The following is a 22,511-nucleotide window of genomic DNA, read 5'->3' as shown; positions in this document are numbered from 1 at the left end:
ATAGCCTTGCCCCATCTGCTCAGAACAGACAGTTCTGCTGCATCAGCTAGAGAAGAGCTACTTCCAGCTGACTGTTTTCAGAGTCCATTATTTGTGGTGGGCAGCCGTAGGAGGCAATACTAATCAGAGGCCAGATACCACCATGCAGTCACTGTGGCTGCTCAAATTTCTTCCCTCCTGCCTGGCAGTACCACCTCAGTCTCCTTTGTCTGCTCTTCCTGCCTTCCTGGAAACCACAAAACAGCTTGCTAGTCTTCTTGTGTTAATCTGTGTTCTCCTGAGTTAACTTTATGGATTTGCAGTAAGATGTATGGGTCAAACAGGAGTGCTTCTAGCATACCTGTGCTTCCTGAGCAATACCAGAGAGCTCACAGAACAGCATAGTGTCTGTAAATTCATTTTCAGGTGATACTGTATCTAGTTGCATTGAGTATAACCAACTGTGTAGTTACACCTAACAGAGTTGCTCGGGGAGATATTGCTCTAATATTTATGAACTGTCAAATCTTTGGATTTAAGCTTGGAATGACATGCATTTAGCATGAAGATTTTTTTTTCTTTCCTGAAACATGATAAAAGAAGAAGTCATGTTGGTTTACTTTCTCTGGGTTGCTTGCTCAGTGCATTTGCCTGGTGTAATTTAATCCTAAACTTTCTGGGAAACTTGCACTGAACTGACATCTCAGTGATTTAAGTCATTTCTGCTGGAAGGCTCTAATGTTGTGTTAGGTGTGGCTATATGTATTCATTTCACTGAGGCAGGCTGGCTTTAGGTATTTTCTAACAGAATAGCCGTAATGATGTTATGTCCTCCAGCTGGCAGTCTTTCCCAACTTGGAAAAAAACTGAAAGCTCTTAACGCACAAATATCAAGCAGCTTCCCCACCTAGTATCACATTAATTTATTTGACTACATGGCAATCCAGCTCATCCAAATTTAAAAAAAAAAAAAAGTGCAATTTCTATGTGCAGCTTGCCTAGTAATGCTTTCTCTATTAGATTAACAGGGAAGTGCCACTTCTGGAATGGTAAATCTATGCCTAAAAACAAATGTCTACCTTAGAGTCAAACTGTGGTCAGTAAGACACTGTGGCTGGAATTCACCTCATCTTACACTATATCTACCTACAAGTTAGCCCTTGGCTTCCAGTGGAGAAGGATGGCCTTTTTTTAGGGCACAATTCATCTTCCTATTTTTAGCATCACCTTTGAGATGAACGGCATCTCAAAAATACCTATTCTTTCTATTGATTAGGGTTTATAGGAATACTAACTCTTGTGTGGATATCTAATGTAGTTACTAAGATGGATTAATCCTACCACTTCAGTTGCTTGTCTAAAATAGCAAGGTAAGTAGGAAATAAACTCGGATTGCTACTGCACTGTCCCATTCCAAGTAAGTGTGAAAGGTGAAAAAGTGGGTACCACTCTGTCCTTCCAAGCACTGTGTCCACTGCTGGGTACTTGCTCCATCTCTGAAGTGGCAAAGGAAACTGCCCTAGGGAGAGTGTATGGTACTCTGCCCTTCGTCAGCTGGCACATTTGCCAAGAGTTTTAACAGGTCAAGAGGCTCTCAAGTAAAGATAAGACTGCAAACTTCACTAAAACACATTGTGTTTCTTAGGAACCCTGTGGATAACTTTCAGGGTCTGCTCAGCCACTGCCTCAGAGCTGTAGAAGTCCCAGTTGCAGATCATAGAATCATTTAGGTTGGAAAAGACCTCTCAGATCAAGTCCAACTGATGTTTTAATGGCTGGCTGAAGAACTACCTATTATTTGTCAACTAACTTAAGTAAGAGTAAGTTAAATAGTTGAATTCTGATGCTCCTGAAATAACCAAGAGCAATGCTGGAAATGTAAATTTGGTAGTATCATGGTCCAACCATGGAAAAATGCACAGTGAGCTACCTAAAAAATCTGTACCATAAGTGGAATATTTGTATTGTATGTTAATGAGTATCATATCCTAGCAGAAGCAGTATCACGTCACAAAACAGAGACACTCAGCACACTTCAAATACAGGTATGTAATTTTTCTACAAAAACATGGCATTAGTTCCAGGCCTACGCATCTATTTCCTTTCCTTCTTCAGGGTTTGTAGGTTTCCCAGGATGGAAAAGGGTCTGTTCAGAGGTTCCTCATAATAAATAAATAAATAAAATAAAATAAAATTCTCTGTGAGAAAACAATGAAAAAATAGTACTGAAATATGGTCTTATTTCCATATTCAGATAGGCTGGTCAGTAACTGTCTTGGTACACGCTTAACTGACTCTTCCACTGCCTGTGAATGGACTATACTACATACTCTCACAGATAGTTGACTCTCTTACTAATTTGTATTTTGGTCTTCAAAGGACTTGATTATTTTTTATGTATGAAAGAGGCTGGTAAGTCCTGTAAAAATAAATCTAAACTTAGTCTTGCAAATTTAAGAGCGTCACTTTCTAGATAAGTCAGGAGAACAAGGTATTTTATTATTATTATTACAACAGCCCAGCAAAAATGTATTCTTAAGTGCTGCTTATGTTTTTATTTAGTGGAGGGAAACCTTGGGAAAAGGATTCTAAACTAGCAAAGTGGTAGTTTGGTGACTTTTCCTAAGATTAGCTGTGTCCATATTGTCCATATTACAGCCATTCCATACGCAAAAATGCTCCTCAGTCTTTCACAAATGAGATTAAGCATATTTGCTGGAGATCTGTGCAAAATATCTGTCTACAAACATCAAACTAAATACACTTAACAGAAGACTATAAATCAGATTTGCTAGAATGTTTCCCAGAGCTCATACATCTATAGCAATTAATTCTGTTGGAGAAAGAAGTCCAAATTTTGATCTTTTCATGCACAGGAAACTAAATGAGTTTCAGAACTTTTCAGCTGGATTTTGCTGATAGTTCTATTATCTATTTAAAATCTGAAGATTTTAACTGTCTCGTTTATATAGCAGTCAGCTGAAATTAAAACATTTCAGTAACTTAAGGGAGTTTGTATATAACCAAAAGGATACATTAGTTCAACATACTCAAATGTCATCAGAGCTTGTAATTCGCTATGTACTGCTAAATGACACTGAAAATTACATGTTATCAGTTTAATTCAAGAAAAGAGAAATTGAAAAAGTCTACTTATACTTCACTTACAGTTAGGGTATTCTCTCCAATTATAAATAAATCAGCGTTATGTGTATTGATTGCTGCCTCTGCAGAGAGTTGCAATGTCTGGAAAGTTGACTGAAAGAGAAGATTAAGAAAAAAACAACTGTAAAGCTCTGTTACAGGACAACTCATTAGTTGAGTAAGTAATTACCTTGTTTTGAAATGAAGTCTTCAGAACCGGAAGAAATTCACAGTATTAAGAAAATTAAAATTATCTTTCTTTTTATTTGTCCCAAGATAAAGTGCATATGGAAGTAATTATGTATCAGTAATCCAGACTTAATTTTGCTATTTTTATTAACTTCTCATCTTTAACAAATAGTTCAAAGAAGAAAAAGAGAAGAAATAGAAGAATTTGATTATATATCCATTTTTATAGTCATTTCAAATCTGTTGCTTCAGCTAGCTGAGAAGAGATAGGGAAAAATATAATGGTGAGAAAGGGAGAAATCTCTATGGCCTTTGACAGAAATGGAAATTGGATGTTCTTTCCCTTCTTTTCCCCCTCACCTCTATCCAATGCTTCTCTGTTTTTCCTCGTTTATTTTTTCCTACCACGATCTGTTCCTCTCCACTGGTCAAACTCTGACATCATGCCCTCAGCTTAAACAAAGACAACAAAAATCTAGGCCAATTCCCAATTGAAAAGAGACCTTATGCCAGATACCACTTCCTCTACAAACGTATCCAGAGGCAGAGGAGCATGGCTGTGCTTATTCTGCCATCTTAGTGTTGCTCTTATCCCCATGCCTTAGGCATGGCGATTCCTGATTCCCACAGGACCGCTGAGAGCAGATTCAGGTTATGGAAGCACTAGCCAGCCATTCTAGAAGCAGTGAGTGCTTTGTCCTTTTGCCTCTGAAGCCATATCTCTGCAGTTAGTTCTAAAAAGCCTACAGCCACTGGCAGGGCCAGGTATGGTGGACTTGACATAGGGAGCATGAGCTACAAGACATTGAATTGACTGCAGGTTACAGCATATCTGCACCATGGCTACCTGTGCAAGTGGTCTGTCCTGCGTTCCTAGATATGGAGAAACCTGCCTATGCACGATTCAAAGCACCTTTCTGATTCCTAAACACATCTTTCTTTACTTGATTAGCAGGTATCATCAAGTCTGCTGCCTTCTCCTTAGGCAATGATTGATTGCCACTAAATAACAAGGCTATGATGTGCATCATTGGGTGCTTGCAAGGGTATTTGCATTGACAATCAAATAGAAAACGACAAAATGGAAGATGAGAGGAAAACTACAACATTCAGTCTTCCCTTCCCATCTCCCAGTGGAAAACAAATTGTTTCCATGCACTGTCTTGTGAGGGTAGCAACCTTTTACTTAGGCCTCCACCTTCTGCATATCTATCAGCACTAACAAATGTTCTTGACCCAGCTGATTTGAAAAACACCATCTTTAAAGACAGGCAGATGCTTTTCTTCACACACTTGCCATAAGGATATTACATTATCAACCTGACCTTTTCCTTTTAAGCGCTGAATGATGAAGCTGACAACAATCCTGCTGTTCTATGTCAATGCTTGCCACCAGACTCGCCAGACAGACTAATGAGACTGCGTCATGTTCCTGATGCTCTGTGCAAGCCTAGGACTCTAAGACAGTTTGGTTGGTTGCCTAGCTGAGAAGCCAATATAGTCTCATTTCAGAAATCTGGTAATTCGAGATGATTTATATTCTGGAGGACACATAATGATTTAAAATGGGAAAGTCAAGGTTTTATTGATGCATATTTTTAAGCATCCTGTAGCTCTTTAAGCAAGGACTGTTTCCTTGACGCCAACTCTGATAAAAACAAAAAGTCAATTTAAAATAAAAATCCACACCTTCTCTAACAAATATAACTGGCAGCACCAATAGGCTTTTCATATTTTGATGTGACTTAAAATGATCACTATGTAGCCCATGACATTCAAAAGCTAAAAGCAACATTATTTTCCAGGCTATGACTATACTCTGCTCTGCTGTCCTACGTTGAATTTTGTGGAAACTCTAGTTCACCTTAAATGAATTTAACAGATGCAGAAAATGTTTTTATAGCTATGAAGATCTGTATTGTCACTGCATTTTCTTAGAGTTTGTCATGGACTGAAATTTGCAGTTCTGTTATGCTGCCTCACTTTTTGATTCAACTTTTCAATCTGGAAAAACACAATAACATAAAAGAATATCTTTCTAGATTGGAAAGTTCTCTTTAATGAACTTTAAAAAATACCAGGAACGAGGAAATACTTGTGTATTGGTTCCTTCATGAAGATGCAGGTGATACTCACAGCAGCAAAAGTACCATTCCAGATCCGGGTGGAGACATTCACAAAATACTCTCCTTTCAGCATGAGGTCTTCCAGTTTGCATGTGATGGTACTGCACTTTGCATTTTTACAGTTCTTCCAGGGAAAACAGCAAGGAGAGACAACAGCATGCATTAAAAAGTACAATTTAACAATAGGTCCTTTGATATCGAGTTTAAGATTTTACTATTTTGTGCCTGCCAATTGAGTGCTTGCACACAGTGAAGGACATGTAGTGCTGCTTCTCTCTAAGGTAGATGCAGTACATGTGAGAGTATCCATAGGAGGCACTCCTGCCCTGTGAGTGAAAAATGCCATGGCCACCACAGTCATCCCCACAGGTACAGCAGCAAGGATCACCTCTAAACCCCTGTCCTGCTGTACAGCAGACCTGACGTGTACTCACCATTTCTTTCAAAGCTCTGAAGTTCTCTTTCTTGAAGGATGCAGAGTAAGGTCTTTTTTCTATTTGCAGTGGATTTATCTGAGCTTGACAAGTAACACCTCTGGCCTAGGGAAGGGATAGCAGGAATTAAACTGGTTGACATCATACTCCAAAATGTATAGTCATCGTAACAATATATACTTCTGATGACATGGTGGCTGTGAAATTATAGGTTGTGAATTATGTAATACTGGATGATTTTGGAATCTAACAGACTATGTATTTTAATCAGAATTAAACTACTCTTATAAATTTTCCCCCCTAGACTGAACTGAAAGTTTTGTCCTGATCTAAAAAATCCATTTTTACTATTGTCTTCCCAGGATCTTGGAGAACCACCTAATTCCAGGGTCATATGAAAAGTCAGCTGTGGACTGTACAGATAATTGGCATCTGCCAAGGAATAGACTGGTGTACAGTTGATGTCTGGTCCTCCCCAGTCCCTTTGTAGGAAGGGGCATACAGAAAGGGCAGGGATTATCTGAATCTCAGATACACTGTGAAGGAAATAACTGATGTAAATGGTGCTGGTTAAAACCCCCAAACATATCAGCTTATACAGTGCAGTCCTTCACCTGATCTGTGTCAACTGCAGTTAGGTACATCAGTGGGTTGTCTTTGTTGGTCAGCTCTGGAAGAAGGATTTTCACAGTTGCCATCTTCACTGGAATTCCTCCTGTTGTTACCTGCAAAATAAATAGCTCACAATTTAGGTAGCAATACTTATATACACAAAAAATATTTGGTATAACAAGAGAATCAGAAATCACATACGATTATGGAAGAACTGGATTCCTTTTGCATCAATGTTTTTTGTATTGTCACATTTACTGAGGCAAATAATGAAATTATGCCCTAGTGGAAAGCATACTCTATAGCTTCAGGCCTCTGCCTGTTTCCTTAGCAAAGCTCTTATTATCTGCATGAAATATTTTTTGAAAAGCAAATATTCTACAACAGCCAATAGGCTTTTACAAAAGAAGTTACAAGAATATAAATGGAATATAATTAAAGTTTCTTCCATGTTGCATATTTAGATCTTTTTTTTTTTTTTTGAGCTGTGTAATAAATGCTGTGATCTGGCTAGTTCCTGCATCTTGTTTGAGCGCTTAACCCTTGCCAAACTTCAAATTTCAAAGTCCAAGCCTGCAAAGACTTGTTTTCCTTTATCAAGTCAGCAGAAGACAAATTAGCTCTGTGAACAAATAGTGTAAGCTGTTCTGAAGTTAAGCATTAACCCTCTTCCAAATACGTAAACAGTGCAGGACCAATCCCTCCACCATTCTACTTAAGTGTTAAGTTCAAATTTCATTTTTGACCTCATCAACATTGTAAGGATTTATCCCTCCTGCTATCTGCAATTTTCTTCCCCTATTTGACTGATTCAAAAGCATCAAAATCAGATAGTGAAATCAGAAGCATTTTTTTTCAACTGTGTTTTGGGACCCAGCTGCAGGCAGAGGTAAGGCAGCTTCTCAAAACAGAACCAGAAACATTTACTAACCTTAACTGAGAAGTTGAATGCGGGGCCAATATCTTCAAAATTATTCACAGTGGAAGGAATGTTATGACCAGAGTATACTTCATAGAAGTTGATGTTGGCAAGCCTAGTTAACAACCGTAAAACAATACATTTCAGTTTGGCATCTACTTTGAAAACATATGCAACTGGATGTGCTTCGGTTTGTTCTAAGTTTGTGAATCAGGTCAGAATTATAATCGCAGGAAAATCAGTCGCTTGTCCTGCTGTTTGAACTTTAAAAATTTAGTTCAGAAAATAAGTGCTGTACTGAAGCCAACCGAGCACATGAAGACAGCAGGGCAGCATGAGATGTAGGTTCTGTTCAAACTTGTCCTTGCCACAGTGCATCTAGAACCCTACTGAAAGCTCCTCTCCCAGGCAGAAATTACAACTTTTGGCCCTAATGCCCTGTGCTACAAGTGGGTTTGTTTCCTCACTGCCTGGGTGTGGAAACACACAGCACCCTGTTTGTATGCATGCCACATACCTCACAGCCCTCAATCTGCTCTCATCCACTTTATTACTATTGTTTTTATCATTCAAAATTTCTAAAGTAATGTGAAGGTGGTTGCAGCCCACTATATCATGAAATTACAAGTGAGATGGAAAAACAGATTGTGAGGGCCTGTGGATGCTTGAGGGGCTCAACCAGGTGAGTCTGCGCTCAAAGACAACAAAAACATCCCTGTGTAGTTAATTGCATCCATGTGCTCCTTGTGACCAACTACTACTGCTGAACTATCCCATAATCTTTCTGGTCTTCATCCTACAGGAGGCTTAGTTAAGTATTTTGAACATGAAAAGCTAGGGAGTGAGTTAACAAGGAGCTATCATGACTCCCTGCATCAGCTCTTCATGTAGCACAAAGTGCAGATCCCTTCTATTTGGCAATGCAGCTCTACCCAGTTAATCTGGGTAACATCTGTGCACACAATCCCAAACTAAACGTGTGCAGTCTCAAAGAGATGCTTTTTGATTAGTTGTGCTCTTCCATACTGTGTCAGGGATCCTTCTCATTTCTTCATGCTTCCTCCCAAGGGCCCTTTCCTCAAAGACCCTCCTGACTAGATCTGCTAGGAAAACCCACATGAAACATTTTCTGCTTCCTTATTGCTCAAATATCCGGCCTTTCTGGTTTACATGGTATCGGCTTCCTTGTCCTTGCAGAAGTCACTGATAAGACTGATTCCCACCTCTGAAAACCCAGATCAGGAGGTTTTTCACTACAAAAGCCTATCTTCAATGAGTTGACACTTTTTTTTCTCTACCCTTGTAATTTAAAAAGTTAGTTATTTGCTAAATTACCTGCCTCAGGAAGGCGCTATTTCCAGATAGATACTTCCTAAGTGTTAGAGGGTGTATAAATGAGCTATCTCCAAGGGAAGCATTAAAAATTGTGCGTTGGCTTAATGTGTACTTCCTTCAGTTCCTTTAAGCTGTCTCATCACCAAAAATAACTAAAATCTTTTTCTAACTCTAGAGATTCCTTCATGCCCTGACTTGCATATGAAATTGCATTTTCTCATACTTCAGGAGATGCACCTGAATTTGAAACACTATTTTATCTTGAGTAACTCTTCTACAGGCTCTCTGCCTAGTCTTTTCTGAAGCACTGAGCTTCTGTTCTTAGTGCTCAGCTAAATTAAATTTGCTGATTCAAGTTTGCACTTCTTCAAATTCCTCAGAAACTACTACTTAAGTTGGTGTGACAGGCACCTACTCAGATGCTTCTGTAGTCTCTGCGCTGCTGCTAACTTGAATAACAAAAACTCTTCTGCTGATGTCTCATGTGACTTTCCCAGTGAGTTGAAAGAACTTGCATCACTGACCTAAATACATGCTTTTAAGCAGCTAAAAAAATCCAAAAAATTCTGCAAGACTATAATTGGTGCACCCAACTGTGGTGAATCCTGGGTCTTATATTTTTAAACTGCTGCTGCAAATTAAAATCAGCTTCTGTACTGTGGTCCATATTCATGCAATGACCTGAGCTAGAAGTTCTTGTGGTTACAGTGGCCTTCAAATGTTCATTTCCTAAATTCATTGTTGCTGTGCATTTTAGGCAGCTTCCTCTTTTTCACACTTCTGTCATTGTTTGAGCAATTGCTCTTTGTTTTCTACCATTTCGCATTTATTAATTTTGGAATGCTTTAGGAGGTAAAGGCCTTTCTTCCACCAACAGTTGGTGACTTAAGTGCATCAGATATAACCAAATATCTTATCCTACAAATCCAGCAATTAGGAAAGATGAACACATTTTTTCTTTGATGGAAAGTAAAGTAGCCTATCTTAAACTAAGAGTCAAATCAGTATATTTTTGTTTCATTTGTAATTTTGGATAAACTGTAACTGGAATGATTCTTGTCTAGAACCATAACAGACGAATTACTAATTTCAGTACATCCAAAAACACTGGACATTCCAAAGGCTGAAGATGAGAAGTTTCAAGGGCATGAAACTCTCACTCTCCTTAATTTTCTTTGCTGAGAGAGGTATGAATTTGAACTGGAGCATTTTGTTTTGTTTGCTTGTTTTTGTTGTTATTTTGTTCAGTTTTGATCTGTTTAACTTCAGATTTGATCCAATTTCAGTAACATCTGAGAACCAGAGGCTGATCCTGATATAGCATATACTAACTTTATTATCAAAACCATGGGCAGTGTTAGAGTTTTATACATATTCCATCCATGTGAGCATCTGATCACCTGTAACAATTGTACAACGGTAAACATGGATCCCTAATTTCTTACTACATATTCTATAAATTTTTACATGTAAGATTATTGGAAGAACATGAAGTTCTGCTATTGTTGACAATATAAAAATTTCTTATGAATTTCAAAATGAAAATAAAATTTCAGTATATTATCAGTGGTCTTTCAGGACTGTTAGTATAGTCTAATGCCTTTGAAGGAAACGACAGTGACTTTTTCCATTATTCAACATACCTTGTGAAGTGAATTTCTGCATCATACCGCAAAGGAATTGATAAGCTGATCTGGTTGTCCTGTTCTTGCTCTTCATTACTTTCACTGTTTATCAAAACGCATTTAAGTCAGGTGTTACAATATTATTTTGAACAAATATGGTATTAATACAAAATTTGCTTTCATAAAATTACATACTTTACCTCAAGGCATGAAAACTTAGAACAGCCATATTCTGAAGATTTTTCAGGTTAAAATCAAAACTAATATCAAAAGATACCTGTGGAAGAGACGAGGAACACCAAGAGCACTTAGCAATAGCAACACAATTATTCCCATGTGCAAACATCTAGAGTTGCCCTCTGTAACTGAATTTTCCTATTTCTGTGTACTATTTCAGTAATCTCGAATACTACAGAATCTTTTTTCTCTCTTACGTACAAATTGACATCGTTTTGTAAACATTAGCTACGTGCATTTTCAAATGATACATGACTAGCTACAAGCTGCAACAAAAGGTGTTTGCATTGCTTCAGTCACATTTTTAAAAGCCAGCACTTACACAAGCTTTTTATTTACATTTTAATTTGATTCATTGCAACAGGTTCGCTTTGATGAATGCCATTAAAAGTCCAGAATAAACAAGCTTTTTATTTTTATTTTTTTATTATTTTGATTTTGCAGAACGTCATATTTATATATTACCCCTGGCAAGTTTCTTATTGCTCCAATTGAGCTTGGAAGCCTATTTTTCTTTTGCCCCACGGAAATAAGAGATTAAGATCCATAAAAACAGGGATATCCCCAAATTTTATGGGATATATGAGAAAAAGTTTATATGATCTATCCTAGGGATGTGTGGGCTTCCCCTCTCATCTCAATCTGATGGAATTGTGCTGAGCTCCCGAGAGACTATGCACAATGCCTGACTGCTCTGAGTCCCCAGCCTTCACCCTCCAAGAGTTACAAAGCTACAGAGGATCCATGGGTGGAAAGAAATGTGCTTTAGATTGCTTTAGATTTTTTTTTCTTGCGTTTAATCTGGTAGGCTGGTCACAAAAATTTAGCCCTTAGTTTGCTTCTTTTAGTGCCCCTGAAACCCACGAGAAGTTAACAATTGCCATATCTAAAAATGCTCGCCACCAGTACATGCATATAAAGGGCAAAACAACAACAACAATGCTTTGGAGTATCACACAAGGTTATTTAAATTTGTACCTGTTGTCCTGTTCGGAAAACTGGATAGCTTATTTGGCAAATGACAGTAGTTTGTGTTGCTCCTGTCTGACATGAGACTTCAGTCCCATCGCTCTGCAGAGGAAACAGAAAAGTCATCTTAATGACAGTTTTTGATAAAAGACAGGAAATTCACAACTTGCATCTTCAACAGGACCTGTGTTAGACTAAGGGGTAGTACAACTAAGTGTTACAGCAGTAGTTCCTAAAGATGAGATGGCTGGGGAAGAGAGGCAGGGCTAGGGGTGAGGGAGGAGAAGGTGGGATAAGGACTGGTCCTGTGTCCTGGCTCTAATGATCTTGTCAGAATTTTGTGCTGCACTTGGAAGAAGGAATACAGACCAGAGTACAGGCTGCCTACTGCATTCTCTTACCATGCTTTTTACAGTATTACTACAAAATTTTTACAGTCATATTTGCATGACCTGAGAGACAGTTAACTACTCTCACTGTAGAATTTAGTGTGCAGAGGAGAACTCTATACTTTTTGTAGGAAAGTCTACAATACATAAAAGTTTATTTATTACTTGCAGAAAATTTTGCATGTCATCATCTCACATCAAAGACAAACTCATAGACCATAGCCAGTTATCATAACATTGAGAAGAATTAATTAAAATGCACTGTTTTTTGTTAAACACATCCCTACCAGACACTTACATTCATGACTTACGCTCTGACAAAAAAAAATAAAAATTCTCCGCTTTGAAACAGGCACATTTTGGGAGCCAAAACCTTCAATTGCAGGCTGAAAGAATTCTAATCAAATGGACTTTTAAAGCAGAAGAAAATCATAGCTCTGGTGTGGTCTTTTTACATGAGTGGCACGAGTAATTTTGTTGGACAAGGATAGAGAGGTAGAGGAGCAACCTCAGCACTTCATGGAGTACTTCTGCCAGTCCACTCTTCAGGAAAACGCAGCTCTTGGGCAGTGATGAATGCTCCCATCCCTCCTCTCCCTTCAGTATGGCTCTAGATTTCACCCCTAGTATTATCAGACACCTCTCCAGTAGCAGCCTGACAGCAGAAATCCACTCAAGTCTGGATTTCATCCTACATGAATTGTTTAGAAGTAACAATTCAGATTAAAGATTTATTGCACTCTCTAAAATAGTCTGTAAAATTCCTTTATTTTCCTTTTCTAAGACACAATTCATTATAAGAAGAGTTTCTGGTATAGCAATCATTTCAATCTGATTAACTGTCTAGCTGAAATACATGGCTTTGGCAGTAACACCATTTCTAGATCTAAAGCCTGTGCTTTAAAGGTGCATCCATGCTGCATGCTTGATTTATCAGATATGAATTCCCTGTGGCAACAGCAACTGCATTCAGGTACGTTGTTGGGAGTCAATCAGCAGATGTGGGTTCCAAGGCCTAAAGTGAGGAAAAGATGACTGAAATACTGAGGTGAGGTCAAAATCAACAGGTTGCCAATTTTTATGCTGAGTTGGTAGTGTCTCTCCTTGACCTATATAAACTGATATGCTGAAGGGAATAATTCTGGTAGCCAAGAAAATAAATTGGGAGAGAGGTTTGCACACACATTCTCCTTTCCTGGGACAGGCACTAATAGAAAGAAAAAAATGTAAAATGTTTTCCTGAGTAGCTGGAAAAATCAGTGGCAATAACAGAAACAGTGAAGATGAGTACCACATACCGGTAAAGATGAAGAAGCAAAAAACAAGTTGTCTGAAAATGTAGCCTGGATTCTGGTATTATATGCATTTTCTCTTTTATTTCTCAAGTTCACGTTGAATGTTAGTCTTTTGTTTTTGCTGCTGACAATGAACTGCTGTTTGCTGTTGGAAAGTAAAGTTCAATGTTGTAAACGGAGGTACCAGAACAGCTGTGGATCATGAAAACGTATCAAACTGTGTTGCCTCTAGTCAACAAAGAATAACAAGCACAGCAAGACATTTCCTATGTTCTATACGCGTAAACCTTCTGCTTTCTAAACGCTTTGACATGAGAAACTCTGTGATGGTGTTTTTTAAAACCAAATAGAATTAATGTCATCTTAAATTTTGGGACCTTGATTCTGTACAGTCATAATCACTTTGCTGAATTTTCAAGGTTTCCACCCTGGTGAGAAGGTGGGCAGAGAATGGCTGGCTGAGTCATATGGCAGCTCCAGAAGAAGCCAGTCTTTCTGCATACTGTAAATATATGTGTGTAAATATATGGTTCTGGATTATGTGCTGCCCAAAGAGCTGCTCTCTGCTACCCGGTAGTGTAGCCTGATGCAGAATCCCCACTGCTCCTCGCAGGAGGGACTGAAACAGCCACAGCTGCTCCCCCAGCACACTTCCTTTTCTGACAGCAGACAGCCAGACCTGACTCTTCTGAATCCTCACCGTCTACTCATCTCTAATCTACCAAAAATCAAGTTTGTCTACACTGACAAGAATCCTACTTCTGTATCTGTTATCATATTGCTCCTCTTTTTCCTTGACTAGTTATTTAGACAGAAATACTAACATTTTTTTTTCCTCCCCTCTGCTATTTCTAAGTAGCATAGATAGAGAAAGAGCAACTGACATCGTCTACCTGGACTTGTGCAAAGCATTTGACACTGTCCCCCATGATATCCTTGTCTCTAAACTGGAGAGACATGGATTTGATGGATTGACCACTCGGTGGGTAAGAAATTGGCTGGATGGTCACACTCAAAGTGTTGCGGTCAATGGCTCAATGTCCAAGTGGAGATCAGTGATGAGTAGTGTTCCTCAGGGGTCAGTACTGGGACCAGAGCCGTTTACCATCTTTGTTGGTGACATGGACAGTGGGATCAAGTGCAACCTCAGCAAGTTTGCCAATGACACCAAGCTGTGTGGTGCAGTCGACACGCAGGAGGGAAGGGATGCCATCCAGAGGGACCTGGGCAGGCTTGAGAGGTGGGCCTGTGCAAACCTCATGGAGTTTAACGAGGCAAGTGCAAGGTCCTGCCTCTGGGTTGGAGCAATCCCAAGCACAAATACAGGCTGGGCAGAGAATGGACTGAAAGCAGCCCTGAGGAGAAGGAGCTAGCTGATATTTAAGGTCCCATCCAACCCAAACCATTCTATGATTCTATGATGATTCTATGATTCTAAGTAGATGTTGAACTAGAAAGATATTCTGAAGAAATTCATCCAGAGCCTATAGAAAAAACAACCTATGAAAACTAAGAAAACACCATACGCCACCAATTCCACTTATTCAGCTCTTACCTGTGATCTCCCTTCTGCTGGACTTTCAGAACAAGATCACAGATACAAAGTTCATCTTCACCACAGTCTTTAATAAAAGGAATCTACAAAACAAATAATAATAAAAATAATCCTGAATGACAGTGCTGTACTTTAAAATTATCTAGTCACAGCAGTCTTAAACGCCTTTGAGGGGAAGCACATTGTTATTTTGCTGATGAGAAAGTCCCTTCAAATAGCATTAAGAGCCCATGCAATTCCAAGGTATAAAAGTACTGGTGCCTGCTTTCAGTCCAGTGACTTAACTAGAACACCAGTTTTTATTTGTACGTAGCATTTTGGTATGTGCATGTTTGAGGGGGCACACGTTATGCACAGAAGTATAGCCAGGTCTCTTCCAATAGTAAGGCTGTATACTTACACTGTAGGCCACAGATGTTGGAGAATATATATCGAGGACAGGGTTGGAGCCAGGATTTGTAAGGCCAATGTCAACACGCAAACTAAGAGAATTCACTGCATCAGAAGGTTCCTGTATAACACATGTTCATATGATAGCTGTCAGCACAGCAAACAGTGCAAAACTGGTAACTCTGCTGTAAATTGATAACGTGTAGTAATACTTGCTCTAGAAAGGAAGTAACAACGTAGACTTTTAAACATTCCTAGAAACTCTACTCATCACACTAACTTCTAGGGCTAAGGAACACGCAGACTGTCTGCATCTGTGGAAGCTGGCTCTCAAAAGCCACCAGCAAGTGATTTTTCTTCTCACCTGGCAGCTGAAATCAAATTCCTATTCCACTTTGCTTTGCCATCACACAGAGCAGCTGGGCCTGGGCAGGACTAAAACACAATACCCCTCGTGTCTCTTCTGCTTCTTGGTTCTGGGTAAATACTCTTCTAGCTCATGGCTCTACAATGACACTAGATGTGACCAACAAGTCAAAAATATCTGTCCTCACAGTATTTGGGTATGCAATGAATAAAAGAAGGAAGTATCAGAAAGAGGGATGTGAAAACATTCCTATTTATTATTCAGCTCTGACCTTGGTGGTTTGCAAATATTGCAAAGCAAAGCATGTATCAGTCCTTTTGCTTTTTAACTACCTGACCTAGCACAATGCAGAGGGCTTACTGCAAGTCTCAGTGCTGCTGCATTTGGTCTTTGGTACTAGGAAATGGTGGATGTTTTTTTATTTTTATTTTTCCCAAATACAGCTTGTGTATACTTAGGGCTAGCATGGATGAGAAGCCCACCTGAAATGTTGTTAATCTGAGATAAAACATTTGCATATATTATGGAGGATTCTTTATGGAAGAATCTACTGAAAGGTAAATTAAAATCTATTGAAACTATGGACTACGAGCTCTGTGTTACATCAGAGCTGAAGTACATAATTAACAATGGCCTCTACTGTCCTTAACACCTGTGCTAAATAAGTCAGTTATTAGTTTCTTTGAAATCATCTTCGTATTCTGTATTTTTTATTACTGGGGAACTTGAGAAACTTAAATCATGAATTAAATTTATCTTACAGACATAAAATTCATCAACACCTTCCTCTGATCATTTTTGTCATGAGGCTCCTTGCAGTTGCACTTACCTGTACGTTGAAGATGTCATGAACACAATTCTTTTCATGACGTACCACAAGATCCCTCTGCATGTACCTTTCATTATTTTCTTTGAACAATCCTCTGGAAGTCACTCTAGAGGACTGGAGATCTGCATCCAGTGTTGCATTATACTTTATAGCTACAAAAAGAATAATAGTACTTTTTTTTGCTCAGCCTTACTGCTTATGATCTCACTACTACGTCCAGCATTACAGAATGATCAGGCTTTCCAAACCAATATAAATATTTTACTTTTTTCATGGTTTGCTAAACACAGAGCATTCACAAAATGATAAAGTTTTCCCTTGTGTTTTCCAAGTCAGTCTAATAGGTTTAAATCCTGAAGTAAGTTCTCATCCACAGAGAGCACATTAAATGACAATCAATCTGGTCTCCACTGATTGATGTCTGAGGTGTCTCAGATGTCTGAGCCCACAACTCAGGCAAGGAGCCAGCCAGCAGTGCCAGGATTACAGCAGGTAAAGAAGCCTTGAAACCATATCCCTCAGTTCTGAGGAGGCTATAAAGAAAACCTGCATCTTCTCTTCAACCACATCATAATTCGTCTTCTCTTCATATGATGACTAATACACTGTGGAAGTTCACCTTTATTTTATTACTAAAAATCAGAAGTTCCTAAAGGCACTGTATGTAACACTGCAGCAGTTCAACTGGTGTTATCCACAACACAAATGTTTAACTAAATAGCTTCATGAGGCACCAGTGTTGGTCTCAGAAATATTTGGTGCTCTACTGTTCTCTGAAAAGAGGTTCTCCCCATGGAGATCTATCTGCATTGAACTTATGGAAATTAACTTTGTGCTGAAGAAGTTTTGTGCTGAATTATTTTTGTGCTTGCCAGAGAGAAGAGAAGTCTGCAGGCTGCTGTTGAAACCATTAGCTCACAAAGACTCTGTCCCCACAAGGAGCATTCTCCAAAGATACCCAGTTACCCTTCCTAAAGTGTCTTGCCATATCTGAGTGATACCAGCTGAAGAAAAATGATAGAATTAGTGAGCAAAGGATATACATATATATATATATATATTATATAAATAAAAGCTTCTCAGTAATGACATTTTCTGGGTTTTGGTGGACAGCTCTTCCTTATATTGTTAAGTCCTCATTTATCAAAGGTTATGGAGGCACTGATGACAGTAGGTCTTTAAAACACTTTCTTAAGCACTTAAATTTTATAGTGATTTCACCTTCCTTGACATTTAATGCAGTATTTCCACTACTCATTTGAATAATGGACTTCTGAAGAAATTAATATAAAACAAGTCATTGAAACACTCTTACCTACTTGATTATTTCTGTTAGCAGGTCTAAATGTAGCCTGAAAACATATTTTGACAGTTATTTCTGTGTTCTTGTTCAGCAGACTGATTTTCTCAGGTTTAAATGAGGCAATTATAGACACATTTGCAATGCTTTGTGACCTGAAAAATATTTTTAAAAGGTTATATGTGATTTTCAAGAGCACTGGGTAGCTTAGAAGCTGTTTTCTGCATGTAAATGTAACATTGATCTTTTGGGTTCTGAATGTAAACACATTTTATGGCACTGGTAAAATTATTTTTCTTTGCATGTAACTGAGTTTATTGATATGGTAGCTTTCAGTAATTAAAATAAGTAATTTATCACATCAAATTAATGGATAATCAATGTCTTTACCCTAACGCCCTACCTATTCCCTTAAGATAACAGAATGAAGACCATTCCCTGTTTTCCCAACAAGTAGCCTTCTTCTGCTCCTTTACAGAAGTCATTCAGCTCCTCTAGGAAGGCAAAGAAGGGTAGTTCTTCATTTTAATTGCATCCTTATTTGTCAGAAAAACAACTTTCATGAAATTAATCAAGATTTTGAAGAACGGTTTCAAAGGAACCCTACGTGTAAAAACAAACACTTTAATCAAAAGTGAAACTTGTTAATCAGACCAAATGTTGGAGTGAAGGAAAAAATCTTCATTAATCTAATTGAAATAACTGCTGATAATCCAAGGAGCGTAATTTTCTTTAATGCAATCCTTATCAGCACCAACAGGAGTTCTGTCATGGGTCAAGGGTCCAAACTGATCATTCATTTTGTATAATCTTGTTTTATTATGAAATAAGTAGCAATAGAGTGATTTTTTCTTGTTAGAATGGGGAGCCTCAGGCTAGAAGATGGGTGACAGACTGGAGAGCAAGCTACATTTTAACTTAGCTCCTCATGGAAATAGTGGTACTTAGGGAGCCACAAGATTTGGGTTCTGTGAAGCCTTTCTTTTTTATTTTGTAAAAGCACTCTGACCGCACTGGTAAAGTCCACATGCCAGAAAAGATAGTGTTCTTGCCAGAAGTAGATGCCAACTCTGTTTCACTGCTCTCTGTCCTCACCCTGCAGGACTACTGTTTCCTAGAGATCAGCCTGCCAGCTAGTAAAGGTCACGCAGGTTGTGTGGGAAGGGGTTTTGTCTATCTCAGTAGACACAGCTATCAAAATTACACTGCAGCTATTGAAGTATGATCTGCTGTTTCAAATACTGCCCAGCAAGCCCCATTCCTATTTACCAGCCTTTTCCTGTGGACCACATGCCCTCACACGTCTCCCAACCCTCCCCATCCCTGCCTGCATCCCTCTCAGCAGCCCCTGCCACCTGGCTTCCCCCATGCAGCCTTGCTCTGCCCCCTAGATTGGCTTGTCATGTCTGTTAGACAAGTCCAACGCCGTTTTTCAGCTCTGTAATAGTAGTGACAAGGCATTAAGCATGTTAGTGCAGAACACATAGAATAAAAGAGCTTTTTGTTGTTTGTTTTGCTGTTTAATTAAGTAAATGCTTAACTGGCATCTGAAACATTAAGTGTAGCTTTTCTAAAAGAGTTTACTAACCAAAGCAGAACCACTTTTCCATCAGCACCAACTGATACATCAGTAATGTCATCGTCATCTAAGTCTCTATGGCCATCTACTGATCTTCCAAAGAATTGGAGCTGTTTTCCAAAAGCAGGATCCGATCCTAAAATTTTCTGGGAAAGAGAGTTTGGTTACTAAATTGCCACAAGAGCGTTTAAGTCTGTAGATACCAGCCCAAGCAATGGATTTTTGCAGATATTCTCTGAATACGTAATATATTGTTTAAACAAAAAACCTGTGTGGATGTTTTCTCAAATGCTTTTAAGCACTTTTTCCTCCCCTGTTGGAGCAGACAATGGACTAGATTTTTCTGTCTTGGTAGTAAATCAACTAACTGACTGCTTTATGCCAGCTAGTACTTACTGGAAAATTTTTCCATCTTACATTGAGCAACTCAAAGAATAGGAATCCTAACAGGACTTCTGACAAATACTTTCTGTGACCAGAAAGTCAGCATGGACAGTGACATTAAAATTATTACCATTATGTTAATATATGAGATATGCAAAGACCCTTGAAATACTTTTCTGCAAATACCACTTTTTTTTTTTTTTTTAAATTTACAGAGCTGGAATTTATAAAATCTTCATTGTTGTACTTCAGCTTTGAATAATGGGTTTTTGTCAAAAACGGTATAGGAAATTAGCCAACTTCACACACACATACCAAATTATGAGAGGCTCAGGTACAGCACCTTGCAAGCCCTTTTCCTTTGCATACTTCAGCTGAAAGCACCACAACAATATCATCCAGGATGTGTTGACAGCTGAATTGAAGGGGGGGGGGGAGGGCACAAAACTTGGAATAAACCACAAAAATTACAATACTACTTTAAGATTATGAAGTAGTAGCCAAGAAAAGGATAGAAAATCCTTCAGTTTTCCTCTAACATGTCTGAAGTACAGCATTATACAACAGTTATTTACCTGAGAATATTTGGTACGTATACTCTTTTGAAATCCATTGTAAATATAAATTGCTCCAGAGTTTTGATTTTCCAGTGGTGCACCTATTACAACATCATTAAAGCCATCCAAATCAATGTCTGCAAGTGCTGTGATTGCTGATCCAAAGCGAGCATTTTCTGACCCTTGTGGACCCTCCAAGAGTTCCTGTTGATCCAAAATTCCCTTTAAAAAGGGAAAAAGAAGAAAAAGCAAAAACATAACTATCATTGCACCAGATTAGACATAGGAGCAGTATCTATGTGCATTGTTTCTTTTGTTGTTTTGTTTGTTTGTTGGTGGTTTTTTTTCCTCTCCCAATACATTCTCCTCAGACTGCTCAACCCTGAATTCCTTCCCCATTGTATTGCCCATTCAGTTTGCCTCAGTTTGTCTCAGAGTCTTGGCAAGCATTACACAGCAAAATTAAAGCATGCTATGCAGAGCACTAACAGCAAATATAACCATATGTATGAAGCTTAAATGCTCTCACTGTCCTCATCTGACTGTTCTAAAGTTTCACAATACATTGAAAAATACAGTTTCCAGTTTTGGATTACCAGTTTTTATGCAGAGGAAATGGAAATTATGTAACTGGACATAATTCTTTGAAACAGAAATGAAATTTCCTAACTAAACTAATGCAAAAAACATGTGTCCAAATGGTGAACTCCTGACCTCTCCAGTGCCAATGAGGAAAGAAAGGTTGGAGATCTTTAGAGTTAAATAATCACATTTACTTAAATAATCACATTAAGTTAAATTCAACTCCTTGGCAAGTATGACTCTCATCTTTAACCTCAGTCATCGCACTGTGCTTAAAATTTAAAAGTACCAGCCAAGTTATTTTTTAAAAATGAGTAGAAAAGTATAATTTACGCAACATAGACACAGTTACACAAGTACAGGTTCTTTATTTATTTTTTATTAATTTTAATCATTCTCTCATTATACTGAACTTTTATATAATTTTAAATCCAAAACTTGTCACAGACAAATTGTTGTCAAAGAGTTGTTATTCAATGTATTCATTTTCGAAACATGTAAAAAATTCCTTTTCTTCTGTATTTTGTGTCTACAGTCACAATAGCGCAGTTCCACAGTCACAGTGACCAGTGTCAGCTGCCAACAGTGCTACGTCCAGCAGGTTGTCTACCATGTAATTGCCCTAGGATACACTTTCATGTTGCTCCAGGATGATCTATCTGACTGTGAGTTGCTCTGAAGAGGATGGTACTTCATCTCTGCTTATATGACTGCAATTTACCTAGGAAAAATGCAATTTTCTCTAATACGTGCCCTCAATCAGAAAAACTTTCTTTGCATATTCAGACATCCACAATTGTTTGCAAGACTGCCTATATTAACCGTCCTGAAGACTCTGGCACTTTTGAACATTCTGAAAACACCACAGGTCTGAATAAAAAAAAGAGTCAGGCAGGCATCAAGTGAATAACATGGCTTTGCTGACAAAGGAGACAACATGACTAATAGTGACCACTCAGTGTGAACGTCCATGAAACAACGCGTTGGCAGAAAAACATTTATAAAATGGTTTTGGGAGTACTGTTAGGTGTTAAACTGACTTCCCAAAATCAAATGGCAAAAAATTGGTTAGCAAAAGCCTTGAGCTAAACATTCCAGAGAAACGGTCAACCTTGTGTTATATTCATCCCTGGAAGTGTTCAAAGCCAGGCTGGATGGGGCCCTGGGCAACCTGATCCAGTGGTTGGCATCCCTGTCCATGACATTGGGCTGGAAGTAGATGGTCTTTAAGGTCCCCTCCAACCCAAACCATTCTATGATTCATGTACTGTGCCTAGCACAATGTTTAAAACCAGGGCCAGGGAGGAACCTATAGCAGCCAGCCCCTAATCACTAATACTGCTTAGCTACTGACTTGCCTTGTTGCTCTATTTCAGGCTGGTCCTACTGGTTTATTACCAGATTACATCCACAAGTGGTTCTAGTGAAAGCTTGCAGCTGCTTCTGAAAAGCACGACAGGCAAGACTGCACTGGGAAAGGCTCATTCTGCAGTCCTCTGAACAGGCAGTCTGCATCACCTAACCCTGCCCTCACATTACACCCCAGAAAAAGCACACACAATTTCTCATTATAAAAGTACTGCTGTCAGTATTTCAAACACTTTGAAAAAGATACACAAAATAGTGACTTAAGGGCCCAAAATATGGTGACAAGGGATTTTTAGTGTAGCTGTGGCCAGTCTGCTTTGCAAGATAGTGCTAAGCAATGCCAGATC

At 38.6% G+C, this 22,511-nt stretch overlaps 1 protein-coding gene across 2 annotated transcripts in view; it reads right to left on the bottom strand.

The window, feature by feature from the left end:
* ITGA2 (integrin subunit alpha 2) overlaps nt 1–22,511 on the bottom strand; it is a 66,316-nt gene that overhangs the window by 4,229 nt on the left and 39,576 nt on the right. For both annotated transcript variants that reach the window (XM_040542247.1, XM_040542246.1), the window contains 15 exons: nt 20,233–20,436; nt 19,283–19,419; nt 17,710–17,849; nt 16,395–16,546; nt 15,209–15,319; nt 14,809–14,891; nt 13,257–13,398; nt 11,579–11,671; nt 10,564–10,640; nt 10,382–10,465; nt 7,416–7,518; nt 6,487–6,597; nt 5,873–5,977; nt 5,449–5,562; nt 3,148–3,237 (listed from right to left, as the gene is read on the bottom strand). In XM_040542247.1, the coding sequence (XP_040398181.1) occupies nt 3,148–3,237; nt 5,449–5,562; nt 5,873–5,977; nt 6,487–6,597; nt 7,416–7,518; nt 10,382–10,465; nt 10,564–10,640; nt 11,579–11,671; nt 13,257–13,398; nt 14,809–14,891; nt 15,209–15,319; nt 16,395–16,546; nt 17,710–17,849; nt 19,283–19,419; nt 20,233–20,436 (1,746 nt within the window). The remainder of the gene's footprint in view (nt 1–3,147; nt 3,238–5,448; nt 5,563–5,872; nt 5,978–6,486; nt 6,598–7,415; nt 7,519–10,381; nt 10,466–10,563; nt 10,641–11,578; nt 11,672–13,256; nt 13,399–14,808; nt 14,892–15,208; nt 15,320–16,394; nt 16,547–17,709; nt 17,850–19,282; nt 19,420–20,232; nt 20,437–22,511) is intronic.

This window comes from Cygnus olor, chromosome Z (assembly GCF_009769625.2).
Source record: "Cygnus olor isolate bCygOlo1 chromosome Z, bCygOlo1.pri.v2, whole genome shotgun sequence".
NCBI classification, from domain to species: Eukaryota; Metazoa; Chordata; class Aves; order Anseriformes; family Anatidae; genus Cygnus; species Cygnus olor.
The sequence above is the reverse complement of the archived record's forward strand: the minus strand, read 5'-3'. Positions and strand labels throughout refer to the sequence as shown.